Source organism: Marmota marmota, unplaced genomic scaffold (assembly GCF_001458135.2).
Source record: "Marmota marmota marmota unplaced genomic scaffold, marMar, whole genome shotgun sequence".
NCBI lineage: Eukaryota > Metazoa > Chordata > Mammalia > Rodentia > Sciuridae > Marmota > Marmota marmota.
The window spans coordinates 4438132-4460457 of record NW_025999977.1 but is presented as its reverse complement, the minus strand read 5'-3'; the positions used below and the strand labels follow the sequence as shown (position 1 = coordinate 4460457).

General features: G+C 40.5%; 1 protein-coding gene across 1 annotated transcript; it reads right to left on the bottom strand.

Annotated features, from left to right (window-relative positions):
• Window positions 1–11145: 11145 nt before the first annotated feature.
• On the bottom strand, window positions 11146–21375 carry Bmp10 (bone morphogenetic protein 10). The gene is made up of 2 exons (XM_015479575.2): window positions 20894–21375; window positions 11146–16581 (listed from the first exon to the last, which is right to left on the bottom strand). The coding sequence occupies exons 1-2, from the start codon at window positions 21219–21221 to the stop codon at window positions 15641–15643; spliced, it is 1269 nt and encodes a 422-aa protein (XP_015335061.1). The 5' UTR covers window positions 21222–21375; the 3' UTR covers window positions 11146–15640.
• Between the last annotated feature and the right edge of the window lie 951 nt (window positions 21376–22326).

Below are 22326 nucleotides of genomic sequence, written 5' to 3'. Positions count from 1 at the left end.
ACTGAAGTCATCTATTTTCCCAGTGTGGGTCATCACATTCACCTTTGGGGCACGTCCACTGCAGGAATGGGCATCTCACACTCAGCACTTCCAAGCAGAACTCTCAGTTGCCCCTTAGACATCCCCCTCTTTTTCATCATTCTGAGTTAATGTGTTACCATTCACCACTCTTGGTTAATAGAGTTGCCATTCAACCAGTCACCGGAGCTAGAAAACATGGAATCATCTAGAGTTTACCACACTCTGTCCTCTATTCCCATCATGTCCCTCCCGTCTCCAAACTCAGGCAATTCTATGCCTCTTGAATACATCTTCTTCTGGACCTGAGTGCTTATACTGCTTCAAACAAGTCCTTTCTTTCGATTTCCTTGGTGCATCGATAATTCTCAACAAGGGAATAGGGTGATTCTGGGAACCAGTGACCATGACAGGAAGAGATGGACAAATAACCTGAGTCACAGTGAGTGCCCATTGGCTCTGAAAAGCCAGTGACACAGATGCTTCTGCTCCTGGAGGCTGAGCAGCAGGATCCACTGTCTAGAATCTGATGTGAAGCAAGCTGCTGATATCCCTCAGCAGGCTGAGCTTGCTGATTGGAGCTCAGGTACCTCCAATCACTACTATGATTAGCTCAGGAAACTCATTTTGCTTCAATTAAACCCTATTTATGAAGTACCTATCCAGTTGCAAATCCTAGACAGGCAGTGAATGAGCCAACAGGGACCACACCTCATGAAAAAACTTATAGTCTAACTGCAAAGACAGGCATGGATCAAGTGTGCGGAATGTCACAAAGAAGGATAGCATACAGTGTGACGTACACCTGGAAGACTTAACCTGGTCTGGGGGTTCAGAGAAGTAACAGAAAGCTTATGCTGGTTGTAAATGTCTGCAGTTGGTAGAACTGTGAGAAGGAGAAACTGTTCTTCAGAAAGAGGAACAAAAGATACATTTTTCTTACTCATTCAATTTCAAAATACATTGAACTTTGTAAATGAATAGAGAGAAAAATGAAGCACAAGGATATGATATCATTCTTCTTTGAAACCACTGATTTTAGCAACACCATAGTTTCTCAGATATTTCCACTGACATATTTCTAATAGTGGAAGAGTCCATTACAAGCTTGTTTTTGAGGAAATACATGTTTTATTTTTTAAGCATTCTTTTTTTCCCCATTCACTTATTAATTCCTACTCAGCCAGGCACTGTTCTGGAAGCCAGGGACTCAGTGGTTGCGTGATATGAAAGTTGTCCTAGTACTGACCATAGGGGAAAATTGAGGGAGATGCCCCAAGTTGTATCCCGTGGCTTTTGTGTGCTTGTGTCCATAATCAAGCCAAGGGAACACATGGACCCCCATTTCAAGAACCGCAGAATAAGTTAGACAAAGAAAGGCTTACGGTTTGGGAGTTCTCACCCCAGTCCTGCTGTGAAAACACTTCCCCATCTGGGAGGTTCATTTAACCTCTCTGAGTTCAGCCTCCATGTGGGAAATAAGAGGGTTAAACTGGATGAATTCAGAAGCCATTTTCATCTCTACAAGTATATAGATTTGTACAGGATTGGAAAAGACCCTAAAATCATCTTGCCCATTATCCAAAAAGCACTTAAATTGGTCATTAGTAGAATCTTGAGGCAAGAGTGGCAAATATCAGGACCACTTAGGAAGAAAAATGAGAAACACAGGCCAAGAAGCCCCCTGGAGAGTGTTTATTCAGAGACACAAACATATGGAGACTTTGTCATGAGGTCACCTTCCTTATCTCACAAAGCTGACGGAATATACATATCTGTCAGAATTCTTCTCTCAGAGTGCACTAGTCAGCCGGAAACCAAGTCACGAAAAGGTCCACAATGAACTGGGGAGGTAGGTGCCTTTTGCTTCCTTATCTCTCCACCTCCTTCATTTTTCTGGAGATGTGAAAGTGAACATTCTCTGGAGCCCAGGGGAGGTTTCTGCAGGGAGTCAATGGCAAATATGAATCCAGGTCTTTCTTTCTGGAGGAAGATAGGAAAGAAGACCCGACCTTTGGGTGAACTGCCAAGTTCAGGAGAGGCAGAACTCTCCAAGATCCACCTGCAAAACCTCTCAAGTGCTCACTGTCAAGGATGGCCTTTTTAAATTTTTAAATCTGCATTTTCTTTTGAGTGGTCATTGGAAAGCTGAAAATATTGGGAATTTCATTTCGGCCTGCTTCTGTGGGACTTGTCAAAAGGAACTGATTCAGATGAATTCCCTCTGATTTCTGGTATGGGGGGGGTCCCATGGGCTTTGAAAAATGTCTTTGTCTTCACTGAGAATGGACATCAGGAAGCTCCCTGGGAAATCTTTGATGAAACCTTCCAGTTTGAACGAAGGTCCTTCCCCTGTCATTACTTAGCAAACCATGTGCACACATCAACGTATGATAAAATCAGCTTCTTGCTCAGCCTCATGGAAGAAGAATAGAAAAATATTATAGAGAAAGGTGGACATAACATTGAAAGGTGAACTCCATTTAGTGGAGGTGAGTAGGGTTTCCTGCCTTTACTTAGCAATGCTGTGAGTTGATATTTATTGTTCCTTACCCTTAACCTTTATTGTTCCTTACTACTTCTTGAATGCATTATCACATTGAAGAGGTAGGGAATTTTATTCTTTGAGTAAATGAGGAAACTCAGACACAGAGAGGTTAAATAATTTTCTAAGGTAACGCAGCCAAGAAGTAGCAAGCTGGGATCCAAACCCAGCCAGGCAGGCTCCAGCACTCAGCCTTTCACCCCCAGAAGGAGGAATCAGGGTTGCCCAAGGGATGGTTGTATGGCTACCTATAGGTTCCTAGAGCTTGATGGTCTGAGATGGGGGGAATCTTAGCTCTTCTTTTCACCCCGCTGTTCAGCTCCAGGATGATATCTCTGTTTTCTCCTTTCTTCCTCCATCTCCATCTACTCTTACTATTTTCTCTCTTTCCATATAGTCACAAACATTCATCCAAATCAAATATACTTAAGAATGTCTACATAGACAGATGTACACATGCTCAGGAAAAACAAACTCAAAATATGTTCTATATTGTTTAAATGGGTATTTTCTCACATTTTAATAGAATCAACATCAGAATTGAAAAGACACATAGTCCAATAGTTCTCACCTGTAAGCAATATCACCCTCCAAGGGGTTTATCTAGGGTTCTGGGCTTTTATAAAGATTGGGGTGGGGTGGGAGGCTACTTGTATTTAGTGAAGGTGGTCAGAGATATTAAATATCATATAACATGAGGGACAGTCTCTCACAACAACTTTTTCTTCAAATGCCAACCCAGGTCCCATTGATACACACTGACTCAAGGACAAAACTTCCATTGTATGTTGAAAAGTGAATCATAGGACATGAGTTCAAAGCCATCCTCAGCAACAGCGAGTTGCTAAGCAACTCAGTGAGACCCTGTCTCTAAATAAAATACAAAATAGGGCTGGGGATGTGGCTCAGTGGTTGAGTGCCCCTGAGTTCAATTCCCAGTACCAAAAAATTTNCCAAAAAAAAAAAAAGAAAAGAAAGAAAGAAAGAAAAGTAAACCATAGGAAAATGGAGAATCCTTCTTAGGGTTATTGAGCTATTTGTAGTACAACCTTGAAGGTGCCTTCAGATCTGTGCATTTCTAGGAAAGGCCTTTTACTTTTATTTTATTTTTTATTTTTTTTTGCTACATCAGAGGGTCCATAGGTGTCAAAATTATTTTCATAATAATGCTAAGGCATTATTTGCTTTTATCACCCAAATTCTTTCCCAGAGTTATGAAGGAGTTTTCCAGAGGCCAAGTGGTAATACTGTGTAACGAAATGTGCCAACATTTAGAAGGTCCGCAAACAGACCATTTTCCAAATGACAACTTTATGACATTTTAGAATTGTGCTTGGGTTAAAAAAAATGCAAGAAGACCAGTGGATTTTAATGTAACTAAGCACAAAGAATTTATTAGTATGTTTTAAGATAGCTTTGATGGGAATAGCCATAATTATTGGAATAAGCTTTTAAAATATGACTCTCTTTTCATTTACAAATTTGTATGAGGCTAAATTTTATTTATATACTCCAACCAAAACAATAGATTGCAATGCACTGAATGCCAAAACAGATGAAGAGTTCAGCCGCCTTCTAATAAGTTAGACATTGATGAGATTTATGAAATTGTAAAGCAATGATGATCTCCTCTTGATCTCAGTTTTGTTTTGACAAATATATCACTAGCAAAAATGTTATTTATATTTTTATGCAATGGGTTTTTCATCTTAAAATGCATTAATATGTACATATTTTGAAATTTTCAGTCCCTGACAGAGTAAATATAGATAGATATAACCTATATCAACTCACATTCTGTAGGGGCAGTCACTTTTTCTAAAAAAAAAGTTTTTATTTTTTAGTTGTAGTTGGACACAATACCTTTATTTCACTTATTTATTTTTGTGTGGTGCTGAGGATCCAACCCAGGATCCCGCATGTGGGAGTCGAGCATTCTACTGCTAAGCCACAATCCCAACCTGGAGCAATCACTTTTAAGGTGATAAATTTCTGCCTTATGTCATATGCCTTTGACTAAATATGGTTCTTCTCAGTGACCCCAGGGAATCTATTTTGGAAATCATCCGTCAGATGATTCTGATGCACAAATGAGCTTAAAAACCAACGAAGCAGAATGCTCTGGGTTGAAGAAAGTCCCATTCCGTTATTGAACGGCAGGAACAATGCTAGAATCAAAAGCAATACTTAACAGGCTTATTGAGGACTTCAAAAATGCTGTTGGCTCTACATCTTTGAAGAGCAGAAACAAAATAAAAGTAAAAGCAAGGAAGCTTCTGACCCAACTCCTGGCTGGCAGCTAGGAGCCAAATGGAGGGATGAGCCCCCAAAGAAACTACTGCAGTTCTGCATATATTATCAGAACTGTAGGTTTATTGGGAACAGGCATGGGGGGAGGAATGTGATTCCCCCAGTATTCACACTATCCTCAAAGCCAAAGAGGGTAAAAGAGGTAGCTTAGGATCCAAATTTAACTCCCAGATATGAATTATCTGTGTGTCCCAGCATGTAAACACTTTGTGGAATCAGATGGAAAATTTTTAAACTTTTTAAATTCCATATTTCTAGTTTATTCTGAAAAGATCTAGATGACCTGGAAGATGTGGCCTAAAATCTATTATGGCAGCATTTATCTGGAATTTCACTGTTGCTACTGTTGACGGCAGGGACCTGTGCTCTCCAATGGTCCAAAGCCTTGGGCCACCTCACTGTTTGTTACTTTTCTCATCTCTGAAGTTGCCACGTCTGTTCGATGAAGCTCTCAGAAACCTCTGGAATCCTTTGATGGTGTGAGAAGAAGGAACTAGGGCCTTCTATCAGTGGACAAGAAGTTGGTCATGCAGGGTTAGAGTGGCACAGAAGAGTCTGCCATATGACACTGGGACCTCAGGTTGATCTAATTCACCTGAGGTGCAAGGGTTAGAGGCAAAAGTTTCATCTTCCCCTCACCAATTTTAAGCCCCAGTGATAGCTTTAGAGTGGATCAAATAGCTTTAGATGGTTGGTTAATTACATCTCATTGAGAATACCAGGAGGTTGGAGTAATGAACATTCTCCATTCAATGTCTTTTTTTTTTTTTTATATCATGTACATGAACATAAAAAGAGTAGTAACAGTCTCCATAGTATTCTCCATATGGAAATCTCCTGCTCTCTGGCTGAATTTTCATATTTGTCAAGCCAGTTAAGGAAAGCCACTTCCTCAAGTGTCAGCTGTGGATCCAAAAACATCTACTAAAGATAAGCAGTTGTCATGGCAAAACACAACAAACCTGAAGGTGATAGATCATGGGACTGGGTTACTGTACTCGCTGTGTGAATCCACCCTGCCTTCAACCTTTGCTTACTCCACATGCAGCTTTTCAACACCACATCCTGGGTTGTCTCAAAAGCACTTTGCTTCTCACTTTGCAACTCCTCAAGCAGATGGCATTCGACCACATCATGTGGATGCCTACCTACTAAAAAAATATCACTGGGCACTATTTATTTGTTAAAATATGACTTTTGTTCAAGTATATCCGTGAAAGTTTGGAAAACTGTAGAGTCTAGAGGGATCTGGAGTTGTTTGTTTTCTGCCTCATTAAAGCAGACAAAAAAAAAAAAAAAGTATTAAGACAGGACAAAAAAAAAAATCCTAGGACAAAACTTCATCAAAAACATCCTGGTCACACCAGATTGAGTATTAGTATCAGAAATTGAGAAAGGTAAGTTTACGACTAATTCTTCCACTGATTGATAAGGTAACTTGGGTTAAGCTACTTAATCTTCTCTTCTTTTTTCCAAAGAGCAAGAATGCCAAATATAACTTTAATATATACTAGCAAACAAAAATAACTGAAAAGGGTCTACAATTCTAGCTGAAGTACAATTGTTTAGCCATCTTGGATCATTGAGTTTAAAAATTCCTATCATGGGTTTGACTTCAGAAGAATTGTTCTTCCATTAGGAAATATTTTTCATGTATGTAAGTATTATTAAAAAATTGTTTTTTGTGGCTATTATTTGATTTTTTTTAATGTGTCTTAATTTATTTAGCTAAACTCTGGTTGCTGGAATTAAGGGGAAGGAAGGAGTGGCTGTCCATCATTTCAAATGTAGTAGGTGTTGCTTCAAACAAGAGAATTTGATGCATTTATGGTGTTTAGGGGAAGGGGAATGGGAAGCACTTCAGTCAGAGCCCCACCCAGAAAACCGGAGGTCAAAGGAGAGAAGGGACACCTAGAATAGTAGAAAAGGGGAGAAGAGATGTCATGGTTGAGCAGGCACTGGTTTAGCAGTGGAAAGAAACCTGATACAAACAGTCCACAGAAGAGACAGAAACCACTTAGAAGTTTTTTGGATCCAATCTGTGGAAGTTTTAAAAGATGTCTGAAAATTCCTCAATATACCACCCATCAAAAGGTAGAGTCTGATTCTCCTCCCCTTGATTCTGAGTTGGTCTTAGTGATTCACCCCTACCAAATAGAATATGGAGGAGGTGACACTGCCTGGCATTCAAGGCTAGGTAATAAGTTTCTGCTTCTTTTCCCTCTAAGACACACACTCTGGGAGTTTTCTGTCACCATACAGGAGAAGTCTAGTTATCTTGAGGTGGTCACTTGGAGCGAGCATAGTGAGAACAGAGAGACCCAAGAATCACCTCCCCCAGGTGTGTTCAACATGATAAGGACCCAGCCATCATTGGACTGTATGACACCCCAGAGAAGAAGCCATTCCCTCCCCAGGGCCAAGTCAACCCCAGATTCATGAGCAAAACAAAAGAGCTTTATAGTTCAAAGCACTGCTTAAGTATGGCTTCATACACAGCAAAGGATAGCAATGAGACATCATCTAATTAAACTTCTAGACGCACATGGAACATGAGCTCACGAGAACCTGGGCTGGACTCCCAATCTCTGGATATTGCAGGAGTCAGCAACCAGCTGTCGGGTAACAGGAACTGCAGGTTTTCAAAGAACTCCCATGAGCAACTAAAGCCTGAAACTTCTTCCAGACCTACGACAATCTTAGGAAGAAATAAAAATAGAGGATGGGTCATCAGGACTCAGAGTGCAAATGACTATTTTAAACAAAAAAGCAGCATGACATGTAGTTCAAGTCCTAGTTCAACTCTTGCCTGGCTGTGTGAGTTCTGATGTGTGCCTCCTTCCACTGTGATTTAGTTCATCACATATAAAGCAGGGAGAATCGTGTGTTAGGAATTATTATTGTAGTCGGCCTGGCCCTTGGGAAATAGAGTGCTACCATGTGATTCCACCATTACACTCCATTCAATCATATTTTGCAATTTTATTTTTGCAGAAACTTTTTTTAAAAAAATGAAAAACAACAAAGAGCAAAACATGTGAAGTTACAGCAAAAGAAGTCACAGGAGCTGATCTCATGTAAATATGATGTTAATTAAAACAGATGGGTCTGCAGCATAAACAAAATAACTGCAGGGGGCTGGTTTTTGTTCTGTTTCTTAATATAGTAACTCAGTTCCTATCCTGTTAGCACTCTTTCCTTATCAAACATTGAACTGGGGTATAAGGAAGTTTAAATTACCAGTGATTGGAGAGCTGTTTTCTAAACACTTGGAACAGATGGCTTCTTGCCTGAAAAGCATGCTTCCTTTCGGGGAATAGAGTGTTGAACTTGGTTATTTCAGGAAAATGTTGTGTTCCAGCTCATTTATCGACAGCAGGTATGGCCACTCTGAAGAACACTTTCCCCTGAGCTCTGTGCCTTCTGTTGAGTTCGCCTAGTGGTCAAAGATCTCATTGGAATGACAGTTGCCTGCTGCTGGCTTCTTAGTCACTGCATTGAGCAAAAGCCTCCTCGTGCCTCCTAAGACGAATTCTAACTGCTTCAGAAAAAGAGCAGTAATCAGGCAGAAGATTCCTTTAAATGAATGTCACTTAGGAATGTGCAATTAATAGTTTACCAACTACTAGCAGAGAAGAAGTGAGTTTAACAAAAGTCCTTTTGACGAATTTGGCAGGGGGTGGGTGGGGGGTGCCTAGGGTTTGCCCCAGAATTATATTTTGCACTTAGCTGTCATATCTTTTTAGTGTCTTTTAATCGTGTACAGTTCCTTTGCCTTTTATTGACTTTTTAAAATGTACCATCTATTTTGTAGAAAGTTCTCCAATGTTCATCTGATGTTTCCTCACAATTATGGGTTATGGTACACATTTGAGTCAGGAATACTAATGACAGGCTAGAGCTAGATTTTCTAAAACGATTTCCATGCTGTGCAAGGAAGTTGGCCCAGGATTCTGTGTGTGAAAATTTTCTACTGACTTTCAATTTGATACAGCTCCACATCTGCCGTCAAGAATCTTAATTTGAACTGGGTGACCTGATTTTTTTTATGACTCTCAGAATCACATTTTAAAGTAAAAATGGACAGAGGCACCCGTGAATTTGGGGGCTTTCTTGGGGTGAGACGAGCTACTTCAGATCTGCGTGAATGGTCTGAGGAAAGTTAAGAGAGGGCAGGAACTGTTTCTTGTAAGCTGACAGTTCAAGAGAGTGAGTCCAAGATAATCACATAATCCATTTATAACCGCCCAAGTTAACAAGCTCTCACCTTCTCCAAATAGGCCCCTTATTTACAAATAGTCACTTCTGTGCAAAAGTGGGCTCTCGTCCATGTGACTAGAGTCACATGCAGTGAGTCTCATGGCCTTATTTTCCCACAATACCACAAAGATCAATTGACATTAGGAGCACGCTTAGAATTCACAATCTATTATTCATGTATAATATGCACTTTGAACATAATTCTTTTTCTCTTACTAGTTTTTATCTTAAACTACCTCCCCGCCCCCCAGTAACTTGCAGCCCTGTGTTTGCCCAATGCAATCCCAGCCCGCATCAGTGGAAAAGAAACCCCAGAACAAAGCGGCAGAGCCAGAGCTTCCATACTCAGGTCAGACCACATGTGGAGAGTGGTTCCAAGCCCCACCCCGAGGGACATCCATAAATGGAATTATTTATTATAGGAGAGAATTAATAGATTGCTAAAAGATTCAAAATCAAGTTGTAAGAATGGCTTTTCAGGCTTCCTCAGTCCAACCCTGGCTTAAGCCCATCTTGGGTGCTCAGCTCCCTTCCCCCGTGACTGGAACTCTGTCACAAGGGAAGGGAGCTGACAGGTCACCCAGTTCAACCTTGTGAGGACTTAGCCAAGGACAAGGTCTTTTCTCCCTGCTAACATCCTGGATAGAGATAGGCTGCCAGACAGGATATTGGAGGATTCCCCTCAAATGAGATGCAGGATGATTATCTGATGGGAGGAATTTTATTCTACCTTGGGCTATCTCTGTGCCCCTCAAGTCCCACATTCTGCCATAAGAATGAACTGCCTTCCAGATCAGGACAACCAGAGTCTGACAACCAGGCCTGTTGCCTGTAAGGTGACAGGTTCAGCCCAGGTCCAGCCCTTCCATCTGTTTCCATCCAGTTGAGAAAACCACCTTTGACTGGCCACATGCTCAGATACACATTATTTTCTGTTACTATAACAAAATACCTGAGACTAGGTGATTCATTAAAAATAGATCCTTTAGCTCACAGTTCAGAAGGCCAGGAAGTCCAAGAGCATGGAACTGCCATCTGGTCAGCACTTGGTAAGGGTCTTCTTACTGCATCATAATATGGCAGAGGGAGGCATCACATAGTGAGATGGAGCAAGAGTGCCAGGGAGAGCTCACTTTTATAAAACAGCACTTCTGCGTAGCCCATTAGCCACTGATCTGTGAATGGTCTCACCACCCAAGGGTCCCACCGATTAATATCATTAACATATGGATTTGTAGATTCAGTTTCCAATACATGAACTTGGGGAACAAATTCAAATCATAGCACACATCATTGTAGGGAATAGCAAACAGTAGACCCAGAAGGGCAGAAGAGCTACCCTTAAACCTATCATGAAGATGGCGGATTAGACACGCATGTGAGGCCCCAAGAGTTATGGATTGGGAGGTTATAAGGGGTACCAGGATGGACTTCAGTAACCTATAAGGAAGAATTACTAACAACTTTCTGCTTACCTTTGCTGCTGTCTCCAGTGACTAGTACACATAATGACCCAAACTATTCCTTAAACTAAGAGTAGTTGAGGCAGAGACCTCTAAAAATGTAATATGTACCCTTAAGAAGGTAGCAGTTTCCCTTTGCATCAGTGACATTCACAGAGATGAAAAGTGCTTTGGCATGCTTTAAGGGAGTAGGGCATACTAGGTAACTGAGATTCTGTGGAGTTTAATCATCATAGTGAAAATTTAGCCTGAATATTTTTCCCAAAGTAATTTCTCTTTAATTTGCCTCATTTGAAATTTGAAGGAGAAATATTTCCCAGTTAGCGACAAAGGAGCCAATTTCATTTTCTGTGTTTGTCTCTGCATTTAGGGGATTTACCCAAAGTCTTATCAGATGAGAGAACCATATACTAAGAATCTTTCTTTCTAGTGAGACCATTGAGAAGTTCCAAATAACTGATCGTTTCATCAGGCCATTCTCTAAGAATCCAGCAAGAAGTTTCATTGCAAGAAAAAGTTTTCATCTCAAGGAAAAATAGCTGCCAATAATTCTTGTCAAAATAATTTTTTGATTTTATTTAACAAGATGACTTCAAATGTACACATTTGGTTTTTGAACACAGTGTAAGATATTTCCATCATCATTTCAATCTAACAATCACTAAATAAGTCTGAAAATGAATAATAGATTAGTTTTACCCAAGAATGTGATGGTGTTTCGGCTGATCTGGTGCATCTGAGGTATTAATGGATTTCCCACATGCATGGAAGCCCATCAGGTGGGCACCAGTGAGTAGGTCTTCCCACCACAATCAGGCCAGTTGTTCACAAAACAACAAAGTTAGTGCTTGTGTGTGTGTGTGAGAAACATGCTGATCACAACAGTTATTCCTTCATGGAGTTATTAACTTATGAGTACATTTCCACATGCAGAAACACCATTTTTACTGCTATAGTACAGTATAATCTACTTTCCTTCCATTTAATGGGTGAAGTCAAACGTCCTTTTTTAGGGGCAAGAAAATACACAGAGACACAGTTCCTTCCTTTACCACATGAGCTTACAGAACCGCAAAGGGCTAAGTATAATCTACGGTCTCTGACAAAGATCTACAATCCTTAAAAAGAGTGATGTCCTTCTGGGTCACAGATAAATGACAAATAGTTTTGCCAGAACATGCCTGGGCTTTGTATTCTGTTGATGAATTCAATAATAAATAATATATAAAAATTCTTTATATGAATATATCTTTTACTTGAAGACTATAAATTAGAAAGAATATGAAAACATTTAGTAACAGTTTCGAAAACAAGTTTGTGTCATTAATTTTCCAGACCAACAATGATACACTGGAAAAGAATCTGGCCCTTTGAGGCCAACTCTTGAGGAATCACTGAATTAATATTTTTGACATTTAGAGAGCAGTTGGTCCAATGACAAAGTTAGCCAATCGGGTCTCTGAATTGGTGGATCTGTGAAGGCAAAGGGTACATTTAGATGGAGCACATCTGTTTAGGTGGAATCCAATTTAGTTACACCTCCATTCACTGAGTAGCAATCATGTTCCCTCACAGCTGGACAGTATCTGCCTCTCATGATAAAAATGACAATGTCAGCTTATGAAATGGCATGGCAATTTATTGGTTAGCTATTTTCTGGAACATCGACACTTTGGTTAAAACTGTACTATTTACAAATCAGTGAATACACAAAGAGGCTCACAGCATACCTACAAGACACAAATATACAAAGTTATGGCAAGCTTAGGACAAGATTCCTTAAAATAACAGGACATTTAGATGCAAAAAAAATGAGAGATGGAAATACAGGCCATATATGCTAAGTGAGCCATATTCTGGGACAGGGTACTATTTGAAATGCACAGAAGAATATTCAGGAGGGAATCACAAACATAAAAATAAAATATTTGGTATTCTACACTATATTACAAAAATAAATATATCAGTCAATAAATAGTAGGAAGCCTAGAAACTTTTACATGACTATTTTGATTGTGGGCTGCCCAAGTGCCTCTGCTATAATTTTTCTCAGGAGTTTAGGCTTTTCAACTTCAGTGCTCATAATTCTGCCATAAAATTTGTTTTGTTTTGTTGTTCTAAGGAAGAGAAATAAAAGACTGGTGTGGGCTGTAGCAAAAGCTCTATGAGCAAAGAAAACATTAGAAAGCTCTAAGGATCTGACAATTGTATGGCTTTGTAGTAATACAGCAGAGTTGCAGGTGTGCTATTAGAAGCAGGGAGAATCCCCTTTTTATGTATTTTGACTTTTCACTTTTTAATAGAAGAAATCAAATAATAATAATCACACAACTAGCAACACTTGAATATCCAATATGTGACATTCTGTCTTCCTGTCTTACAAGTAAGAACATCATAGAAACACAGGTTTATATCTAGACTGCAGTAAATGGAGAAACGTTTGGGATATGCAGCCTGATTACAGACAGCCTAGGTTTTCACCTCTCTTCTACAGCAGAGTGATTACAAGTGCTCAAGACAAGGATTCTCTAGAAACTTGGTAGAGCCAGCAGTGGGCACCCAGGATGAAGGGGTTGTCACCTGGTCAGCTTTCTAATATTGGCATGCTAATGTCAGTGGATTGCTGGGGCTGCCACACACACAGCTCCCTAGAGCTGATTGTTATAGATTCAGGAAGTTTGCAAGCCAAATGGGATCACATTGGTAGCTTAAAGTAGGCCATGGTGAGAGTACTCACACTATTGAGATTTGTGAATCAGGACTGTTTCCCACCCTCGCATGCTGGTTGTAAAGGATTTACCAGCACACCACTCTCTTATGTGTTTTAGACATAAAAATAAATAAAACTTACCAAAAAACTATCCTATATAGTTTAAGAGGTTTTACTGTTTATCTCTTACAGTGTCCTTAGGAGAAGTACCTTGGAGTATTGAGACTACGTGGCGTACCATGGAGTATGAAAAATGCACCATCTTCCACCAAGGATGCTGAGCGAGGCTACCCAAAGCCACCTGCCCATGCACAGCATACACACATGTGCCCACATGTCACATGGAAGTCAGACCAGAAATGAGTGCTTCTGAGTACTATGGTTACCTCAAATTGTCAATTCCCATTGATAGTCAAAATATCACTCTTCCAGGGGCAAAAAATTCCCGAGGATTTGCCCTCTGGGAACCAATGAACAATAAATGTATACAGTTGAGCTGCAACTTGGGAAAAGGATCTTCAAAACAGCTTTCCTGACCTCTTTTTCTAGGGCAACATGAGTTTATGACCTCAAGAGGTTTTCAGAAAGGAAGCTAATAGTTTTCCAGGGCTAAAAATAAAAAGCGCGAGATTTCCTAATGAAGCGTTCTGCAGGGTGTGGCAACATCCTGGAACCGCACTCTCTATTTTAGTGTAAATGGTCTGTGTCCTCTGCCTGGAGACATCAGGATGGCGTGGGACCTGCTGGACTCTGGTTCCTCCTGCACAGAGCATGGTTCTGCTCGGGGGCACTAAAACGGCAGCCAGAATCTCAATGTCCTTCCAACCTAGGCGAAATTCCATCTAGGCGGAATTAGCTGCCTGCCAGATCATTCCTGTTGGGAACACTTCCCAGCCCCTAAGTCCTGGCCAGTTCCAAAATGGGAAGAAGGCAGAATGGGAAAGCTGCAAGGTGTTTACCATGAGCAAATCTGATCTCAAAATTCAAGCTAAGTTTGTAAGTCATTTGCTCATGTGCCTATTCCCACATTTCAATGTATTCATTTGGATTCTGGTGTTCTTTTTCTTGTACTTAAGATTTCTTTATGAATAAAAAATGTAATGAAGGATATTATTAAAATAAAATCGAATTAAATATCATGGGGAAATCTAGACATTAGATCACTAACTCCTTTCTCCCTGAGAGCAAATCTGTTGGCGACCTCCCTCCGGCTCACAGCAGGCCAATGGAGACAGAGGACACAGGATAATTGGGGAAAGAGAGAAAGAAGGAAAAGAGAGAAAGCAGAGGTGCAAAGGCAAGGGAGAAAGTTTATGAAGCACAGACAAGTATTTTAAGAAGTGAAGAATCTGACAAAAAGTTCCCTTCTGTTTCCCTCCTCTGGCTCTTTGATCATTTTTATTTCATCTAAAAGATTTGATTCTCCAATTAGAACTGCTTTGGATTTTACAAACTCATCTGAGGACAGCATCTATATCCTTCCCACCTTTCCCTCTCCCAACTGCTCTACACCCTGCAGCCAGAAAGACCTGTCATCTGAGTTCATCCCCAAGTCCCCTCTGTCTTCAATTCTTGACCAGGTGCTACCCTTTAGAGCACTTTAGTCCCTATGGGGCTCCTTCTTTGCTATTGTGCTGTTGTACCTCTGGGGCTACTGCCTCCCGGAGCTGTTTGGTTTCTGTTATCTTAAAAACCTTCCTCTCGAGCATGCAGCCTCCTTCACCAGGCCTGCTGCTCTGAGCCATGGCAGAACTCAACTGACAACAGCTACACTTTCCAGAGTATTTCAGACACTCTGAAGATAACAGGATATCTTCAGATATCTTCCTACAATGGTTAATACTTCCTACGACTATTAAATTCCTGATGTGAATTTAATAGTGACATAGACCCTATTCAGAGAAGAGGTGACTGAGAACGTAACATTGGCTTTTCATACATATATATTTCAGTGAGTCATGCATGTATATGAGTATTATCTTCCTCTAGAGCCAAAGATTTTCCTAATTTCATGTATGTCCACATATACTTATAGACATATTTTCTGGTGCTGTATTTTGCTGGGGGTTGCTCTTTCCATATTGATTTGGAGAATAAGTAGTGTGACTTGCCATTCCTATTAAAGATGGGACTGCCTGGAAATGGCAAGTTCAGACAAAAACAGTTTGCAAGGGACTAGATTGTTTAGCAAAATATGCGTTTCCTACAATAAACCAATCTGTCCATTTCCCTAAGGCAGCAAGCCTCTGTTATCTGTACACCCTCATTAAATAGTCTCATTAAATAAAACACAAAATATACACATTTACAGTTATTAAATAAGCCACAGGACTCCTATCTACAGCCACATTCAGAGACCGCCATGCCTTCATATTTAAACTTGTAGGTGACGACACCTTTGTCTAAGTAGAGGATCGAGATGGGCTCGAGCTTGGTTGGCACACAGCAGGCTTTGGAAGCTTTCTGGGAATTCTTGAGGTGGACCAAGGCTTGGATAATGGCATGCTTTGTGGGCGTGAGATGCTCTGCCAGGGGGTAATTACAAACACCACGGCATTCATAGGCTTCGTATCCCGGGGGAGCGATGATCCAGGAGTCCCAGCCAATCTCCTTGAAGTCGATGTACAGCGGGGTCCTCTTGCAGTAGTTTCCTTTGGCGTTCCTCCTGATTCGGGCCGTGGAGTCATAGATGATGTTCGACCTCATCTGTAGCAAAGCCTCTTCCCCAGGTCCACTGGAAAAACCATCCAGGTCCAGGTTATCCAGCTCCGGGATTTGCTCATGGGCGATCATTTCATTCAATTCCTCCTTCTGCTCCTTGTCATTGCTTTGGTCATCAGAATACACAACAAGCAAAGGGTCATGCTTATTCTGGGCACTGGTGTCTATTTCCAGTTGTCCCCTTCCGGCATCTTCGATCTGGTCATGTCTGCTCTCAATGTGGACCTCCAGCTGGTGGGTGGACGAGCCTGACTTTTGCCAACGTCTGATGGCATCTGTGACGTCAAACGTCTCCCACTCACTGTTGGTTCCATAGATCTCCCCTGACACTAGGACTAGCATGTTTCTTTCAGCCTCGTTGTCCCCCTCACTGTCTAGTACTTCAAAAATGGTAATTTTCCGGTCCACTCCATCATATATCATGCGATCTCTTTGCACCAGCGTGTACAACCTGAGTTCAGCCATGATCACTTCTTCATGGTGAGGGATGGACACATTGAAGAGGAGAGGGTATTTTCGGAGTCCATTAAAACTGGCTGGTTGAGAAAACAGATCTGAAAAAAAAAGCGGGGGGGAGATTTGCAAAAAATCAGACTTGCTGTATGTTTTATAGAAAAACAGATGTTTATTTACGTCAGAAGAAGGCCTGCTCATGCAGGAAGTTTGATGTAGAGTAAATAAGCGGAAAAGATCAATGAAAACAAAAACCATGTTAATATTCTGTGACACAGAAAATACCAAAAGGTCAATGACAGAATGCTAAGCTGAGTTGAGAATTCAGAACTAACACAGAAAATGACCGCCAAATGGACGGGAGAACTCTCACTCAGCTTTCCTTGAGTAACTTACCCTCCTTTGAGTTATAGATCTGGAAGGGACCTTGGAGGTGGTGTGGAAGAGCACTCTGTTTTTCTAACCAGTAAAGAGTCATTAAATGGGGTGTGTGGTGATTGTTCTTTTCTTGTAGTTTCTCATGGATAATGACTTCATGGCTTTTCCTGTTTGTGTTTATCATGGGTGGAGATCCCCACAGAGTTGGAGATCTGGCCTTCCAGTTGGGCACTGATCTTCCTGAAAGATCTTCATGTAGACTATGGCTCATGGGCCAAATTGAGCCTGCTACCTGTTTTTTTTTTTTTTTTTTTTAATAAAGCTTTATTGGAGCACAGCCTCACCCATTTATTTCTCCATTGTCTATGGTTGAGGGCAGAGTTAGGTAGTCTCAACAGAGAACATATGACCTGCAAAGTCTAGAATATTGACTATCTCTGGACCTTTGCAGAAAAAAGTTTGTTGGCCTTGGCTCTAGTCAACAAAGCCTATCAGGGTCAATAACAACAGCCATTAATCAGGGACCATGGCAGTTGATTTTGTGATCCTTTATAAGGAGGAGTAGGAGAAAATGAATACTGAGGGCAGATGGATTGCCTTAGTCTTGTACCTCCATCACCTTGCAAGGAGTTCAGCATGCATACAAATCACTCAAGAACCTTTATGAAACACTTCTTAAAAGTTCCTTTAGTCATGGAAGCACACCTCCAAACTATCATGTGGACTTTCTATCTGAGATTTTTACAGTGAGCCCAAAGCTCCTGCATACTTGACTTAGGCAATATATATCTATAAAGAATCCCTGAAGACATTTGTCATCAGACTATCCAAGGATTCCACAACACCAAGGACCACCAATTGAGGGGTTCTCTATCATCTTTAGCAACATTCCCCAATTATTTTTCCAGCTCATGATTTCAGTGGGATCCCTACCAGATTATATTATTTTCATACTTTTATTCAACTTTATCTAATTAATTTATACTTAATGTCTCTTAAAAGACCAGAAAGGCTTATGGTTGAGGTGATAATTATTTGGAATTTTACAAAATCTACATTAATAAAAATATGTAATGATTTTTCATGTATTTCACAGTTTCACAATTCTGAGTACCACCCAAAATAACCTTCCACACTGCTAGTGGGAAATACTGACCTATGCAATGAATTTAAACTCACTGGGATGACTGTCAAGACCTGCTTTAACTGGGTCTTGGTCTTTCGATCCAGCCACAGTTCCTATTCATCCTCTACAGTGCACAGAATTGCAATTGCTCTATTAATATTTTTTTGGACAATTGATATCTTCATGTCCTAAAAAACACCTCCCTTTCCCCCTGTATTTTGCACATTTAAATATGCTCTTTTTATCTTCAGAAGGCCCTCTTGCCTCACCTTCCCCTATCCATCTCTGGCCTCTCCCCTATGAGACCCTCCTTACAACAAGTCCCTATCTGAAAGCTTCCGTTATGAGTCACTTGAGCACTTGCTCTCTCTGGCTCCCCTCTGACTTTTGTCATTTACTCTGTTTCTGTTGTAATTTTTATGAATGAATCTTCACAACTAGATTGCCAACATCCTTGGGGCAGTTACTATGACTCAAACTCCCTATTACGTCTGTATTTTACCATGATGCCTTAAACAGAGACAGTGTCTTAAGATGTTAATTATTTGTTGATTCTGGGCATCAGGCCAACTGAGTTAAGGGCATGACATATATCTATAACATATCAGGTTTGGGGGTAAGAAACAGAAGTAACTTGGGAATTGTCTCTCTAGTCTAAAAATTAGGGAGACTACTTCCTCTGGACAGGGAACACAAAAAGACCAAAAATGGGAGAGGAGACTGGTCTCTCCATGAGAAAAGTGCAAAGCAAAAGTTCTCTGTAGTGGCAGAGAGAGATTGCAAAGGCAAATAAGGAAAAATTTGCATAATGGATATTATTAAAAAAATGGTGCTAATGGATAGACTCACTGTATTTGTCATGGTGATGCTTTCAGTGGATGCTTACATATGTGCAAACCTATATGATTATGTACCTTAAATAAATGCAGATATCTGTATGTCTATTATAACCCAATAAAATTTATTTTTTAAATTAACTCACTGAAGTTCTTTTCATATGCAGATGAAGTGAGTGATAGATGAAGGAGTTACATTTTAAAGTAAGAGAACTCATCATGTTCTTCACAAATTTCACATGCCAAGGGCTTTGCAAGTGTGACCTTAAGTAGTTCTTACAATGTGCCCATAATTCAAGTAGGATCCTCTGTCTATTTTGCACCAAAAGAGACTAGATCTCAATGCAGAGAACTGACTTCCCTAGACGATGCAGGGAGGGAGGAGTGGAGCTAGGGAACTGAAGGCATAGTTTTCCCATTTTGGATATGGCACTTGCTTTTCCCACGTGAGTTAAGTTTGGAGATTTTGGGTCTGCACTGAGCAGAACTGAAGGACCAGATGGAAGATCATAGCAGCCAACAGAGTGAGATCAGTGAGGGGACACTTGTCTTCAGACTGCATTTCCTCCCACAGACTGGCAGAGGGAGGTTTAGGGGCTCAGTGCCCACGGAGACACGTGCTCCTGCCCACGCTGATCTTCAGCAATAACAAACTGGGTAGACTCCACATTCTGACCTGGCTTCCCCAAATCCTCCAAAGAGAAGTGAGAATGGAAAGTGTTCTTGCTTTCCCAGGGCTTGCAGACACTTCTCCACCCACACCCTGAGCCAGACACTTGGGACAAGTGCTGAGAAGCCTTAGGAAGCATTCCCACAGTAGGAGGTTGCTCAGTTTCCAATTCAAACTCTCCTCCAAAAGGAATCTTTAAGCTTGGCTTTTCTACTAGGAATATGTTACTAAATATACATTTTAGCAGTCAATTTTAAAGGCAAATAATATCTCAAGGCATAAGATATACCTGGTCAGCATACACTCCAATGCCTACAATTTTAAGCAATGCATTCATAACAATTAAAGTTTTTCCAGCCCTTCATAGGAAACCAAAGTGCTTATCTGTAGCAACACATGATTCCCTCAACTGTGTTATGTTGGTATTACGGCTCCCATTTTATGGATAAGGAAATTGAGGCTTGGATAGAGTAAATTAATTATCCATAAATACCCAAGTCAACCAACTCTCAAAATTTCATATCTTGAGTTCTTTCTTGCCACTGCCTTTTGGCTTTCAGAACATCTGGACAACATCAATCAAAACCTCTTTTATGTCTGCTTAATGATTGTAAAAGCATGATTGGAAAATACTAAAGAATTCATCTCCTTCAATCCATAGCTTCTATCATAGATAATTTTCCTCTACCGTACTAAATAAAGGATTAACTTGCTAGCTCTCTAGATCTAGTTACTGAATTTAAAGATGTGAGAGGAGAAAACACACTTCTCAGCAATAATTTAAAGCTTGTACATTCCTCTTCATAAAGATACAGAAATGACAAGCTGGATCATTAATTGCATACTTCCTATAAACAGTGCTCCAAGGATGTACATAACATACCAAACACAGTTCAACTTCAGGAAGCATCTGCACAATCCAAGTCTCCATCCTATTCTAAGATTTCTTAAATAAGGTAACAAAATAGAAGCATCCAAAGTTTGAGCAAAACAACAACAAAAAAAAACATAACTTTCCAGGCTTTTATGTTTTTTTACTATTTCCATTCTAAGTAAAAACCAAAATGGAAATTGAGGCCCATCTGGAAAGTGACAAAAATATAAGCAGCCCAGCAATAGTTTTGTGTTACTTGTTGCCTAAATTGAAACTTTTTAAAGATCTTAGGATATCGTAACTATAGACATTCTGCGGCTTTTTATTAAAAGGTGTTTTTCTGTGCCTTTTGGGGGGTTCCAAAACAACCATATAAATGGTATAGATCAAAATTGGCACTGTTTGGGGTTATCGGTATATATGTACCCCCAAATGGAAGTATTCATCCTTATCCATATTCCCATGCATTGAAAATTACCTTCTTGGAAAAAGCCCAAGCCAAAGTTCATCAGTGAAAATGCAGACTTACCTTCATTCTTGAAACTCCTGATGATGTTGGCAGAGGGCATGGAGGTCCGGTCTGTGGCGAATTTGTTGTAGAGTTCCAGCATATACTCTGGTGGGTCCACCTTGGCTGAGTCCTGCATAGGGATGTCCGACAGGTTCAACGTCTTGAGGAACTCGTCCTTCATGCTCTGCAGCAGTGTGTTAAAGTCAACACCATCTTGCTCTGAGAAGACATCATCAAAGAAGGGCATATCTTCTTCCAGAGGCTCAAGGCCCATGATGGGACTGCCAGAAACGGAGTGAGCCACCAGGCAGAAGACAGCGCACAGCCGCAGGACCAGAGAATCCATGACTCCGCTCAAGCCTCCAGGCCAACCTAGGAAAGTCTAGCTCTCCTGGGCTCTAAGTGGCAGTTTTATCTAGCAGAGCGTAAATGTCTCATGTCACTGCAGACAAGTTTGGAAGCTCTTCCTCTCTCTCCCCCTCCCCCTTTCATTCTTCCTCTCCCCCCAAAAGTCAGGTTGCAGTAATTGGCTAACAAAATCCCCTAGAGGGGCCTAGCCTTTCTTATCTCCTTAGTGTAAACTTGTGCACTAGATTTTGTTTCTATCTTGCAATCCCTTTTTCTTTTAATGAGCATTTTGTAAACATTTCCACATTCTGACACTGGTTGAGAGATAGGACAATTTTCTCGTTGCAAAGGCTCTTGCTTCCTTTCAACAGAAATGCCTATATTCTGCTTTTATGGCATTCAGTGTCACACATGCATACAATAGATATTAAGAACCAACCTGATATACATCAACGGTGATACATCTTTGTGCAAGTGATTGGGCTTACAGTGTCAAATAGACATTTCTGAAGATGAACCAAATAGTTAACTTCAAGTTAGACAAATCAATATAAATGAATTTAAATAAACTTTGGAACATACACTTTTAGAAATAGGAAAGTATGAACTTCATGGTCAATGGCCTTTTTTCCTACAGATTCCATCAGGCTAAAATGACTTTTGAAAAATAGAGCAAGTGCTTAATTATAATGGCTACTAAAATTTATTAAGTGCTTCCCACAAATAGGCATTGTGCTGAGTGCCTCATATATACCATCTAGTATACTTCCTGTAGTGATCCTATTATTATCCCCACTGTGTGTGGAGGTATAAACATGTATATTTATACACTGAGGTTCCATAGCTTGCCAGAAGTCACAAAGCTACAAAGTGAGAAAGCCACAGGTTAAACTCAGGAAGTCTGGTTCTTATGAAAGAGAACACAATCTTACTTTAAAACCACTCTTCCATTAGAGTAGGGCATAAGTCCCAATGTTGAAAAGCCACCCAGTCCCCAGAACAGCCCTGCACTGGTCAGGCACAACCACCAGGTGACAAGTAGCAATTTACAGCTGGAGGTAGACCTCAGTTCCTTTGTTTGTGCAAGCAACTATTATATGTCA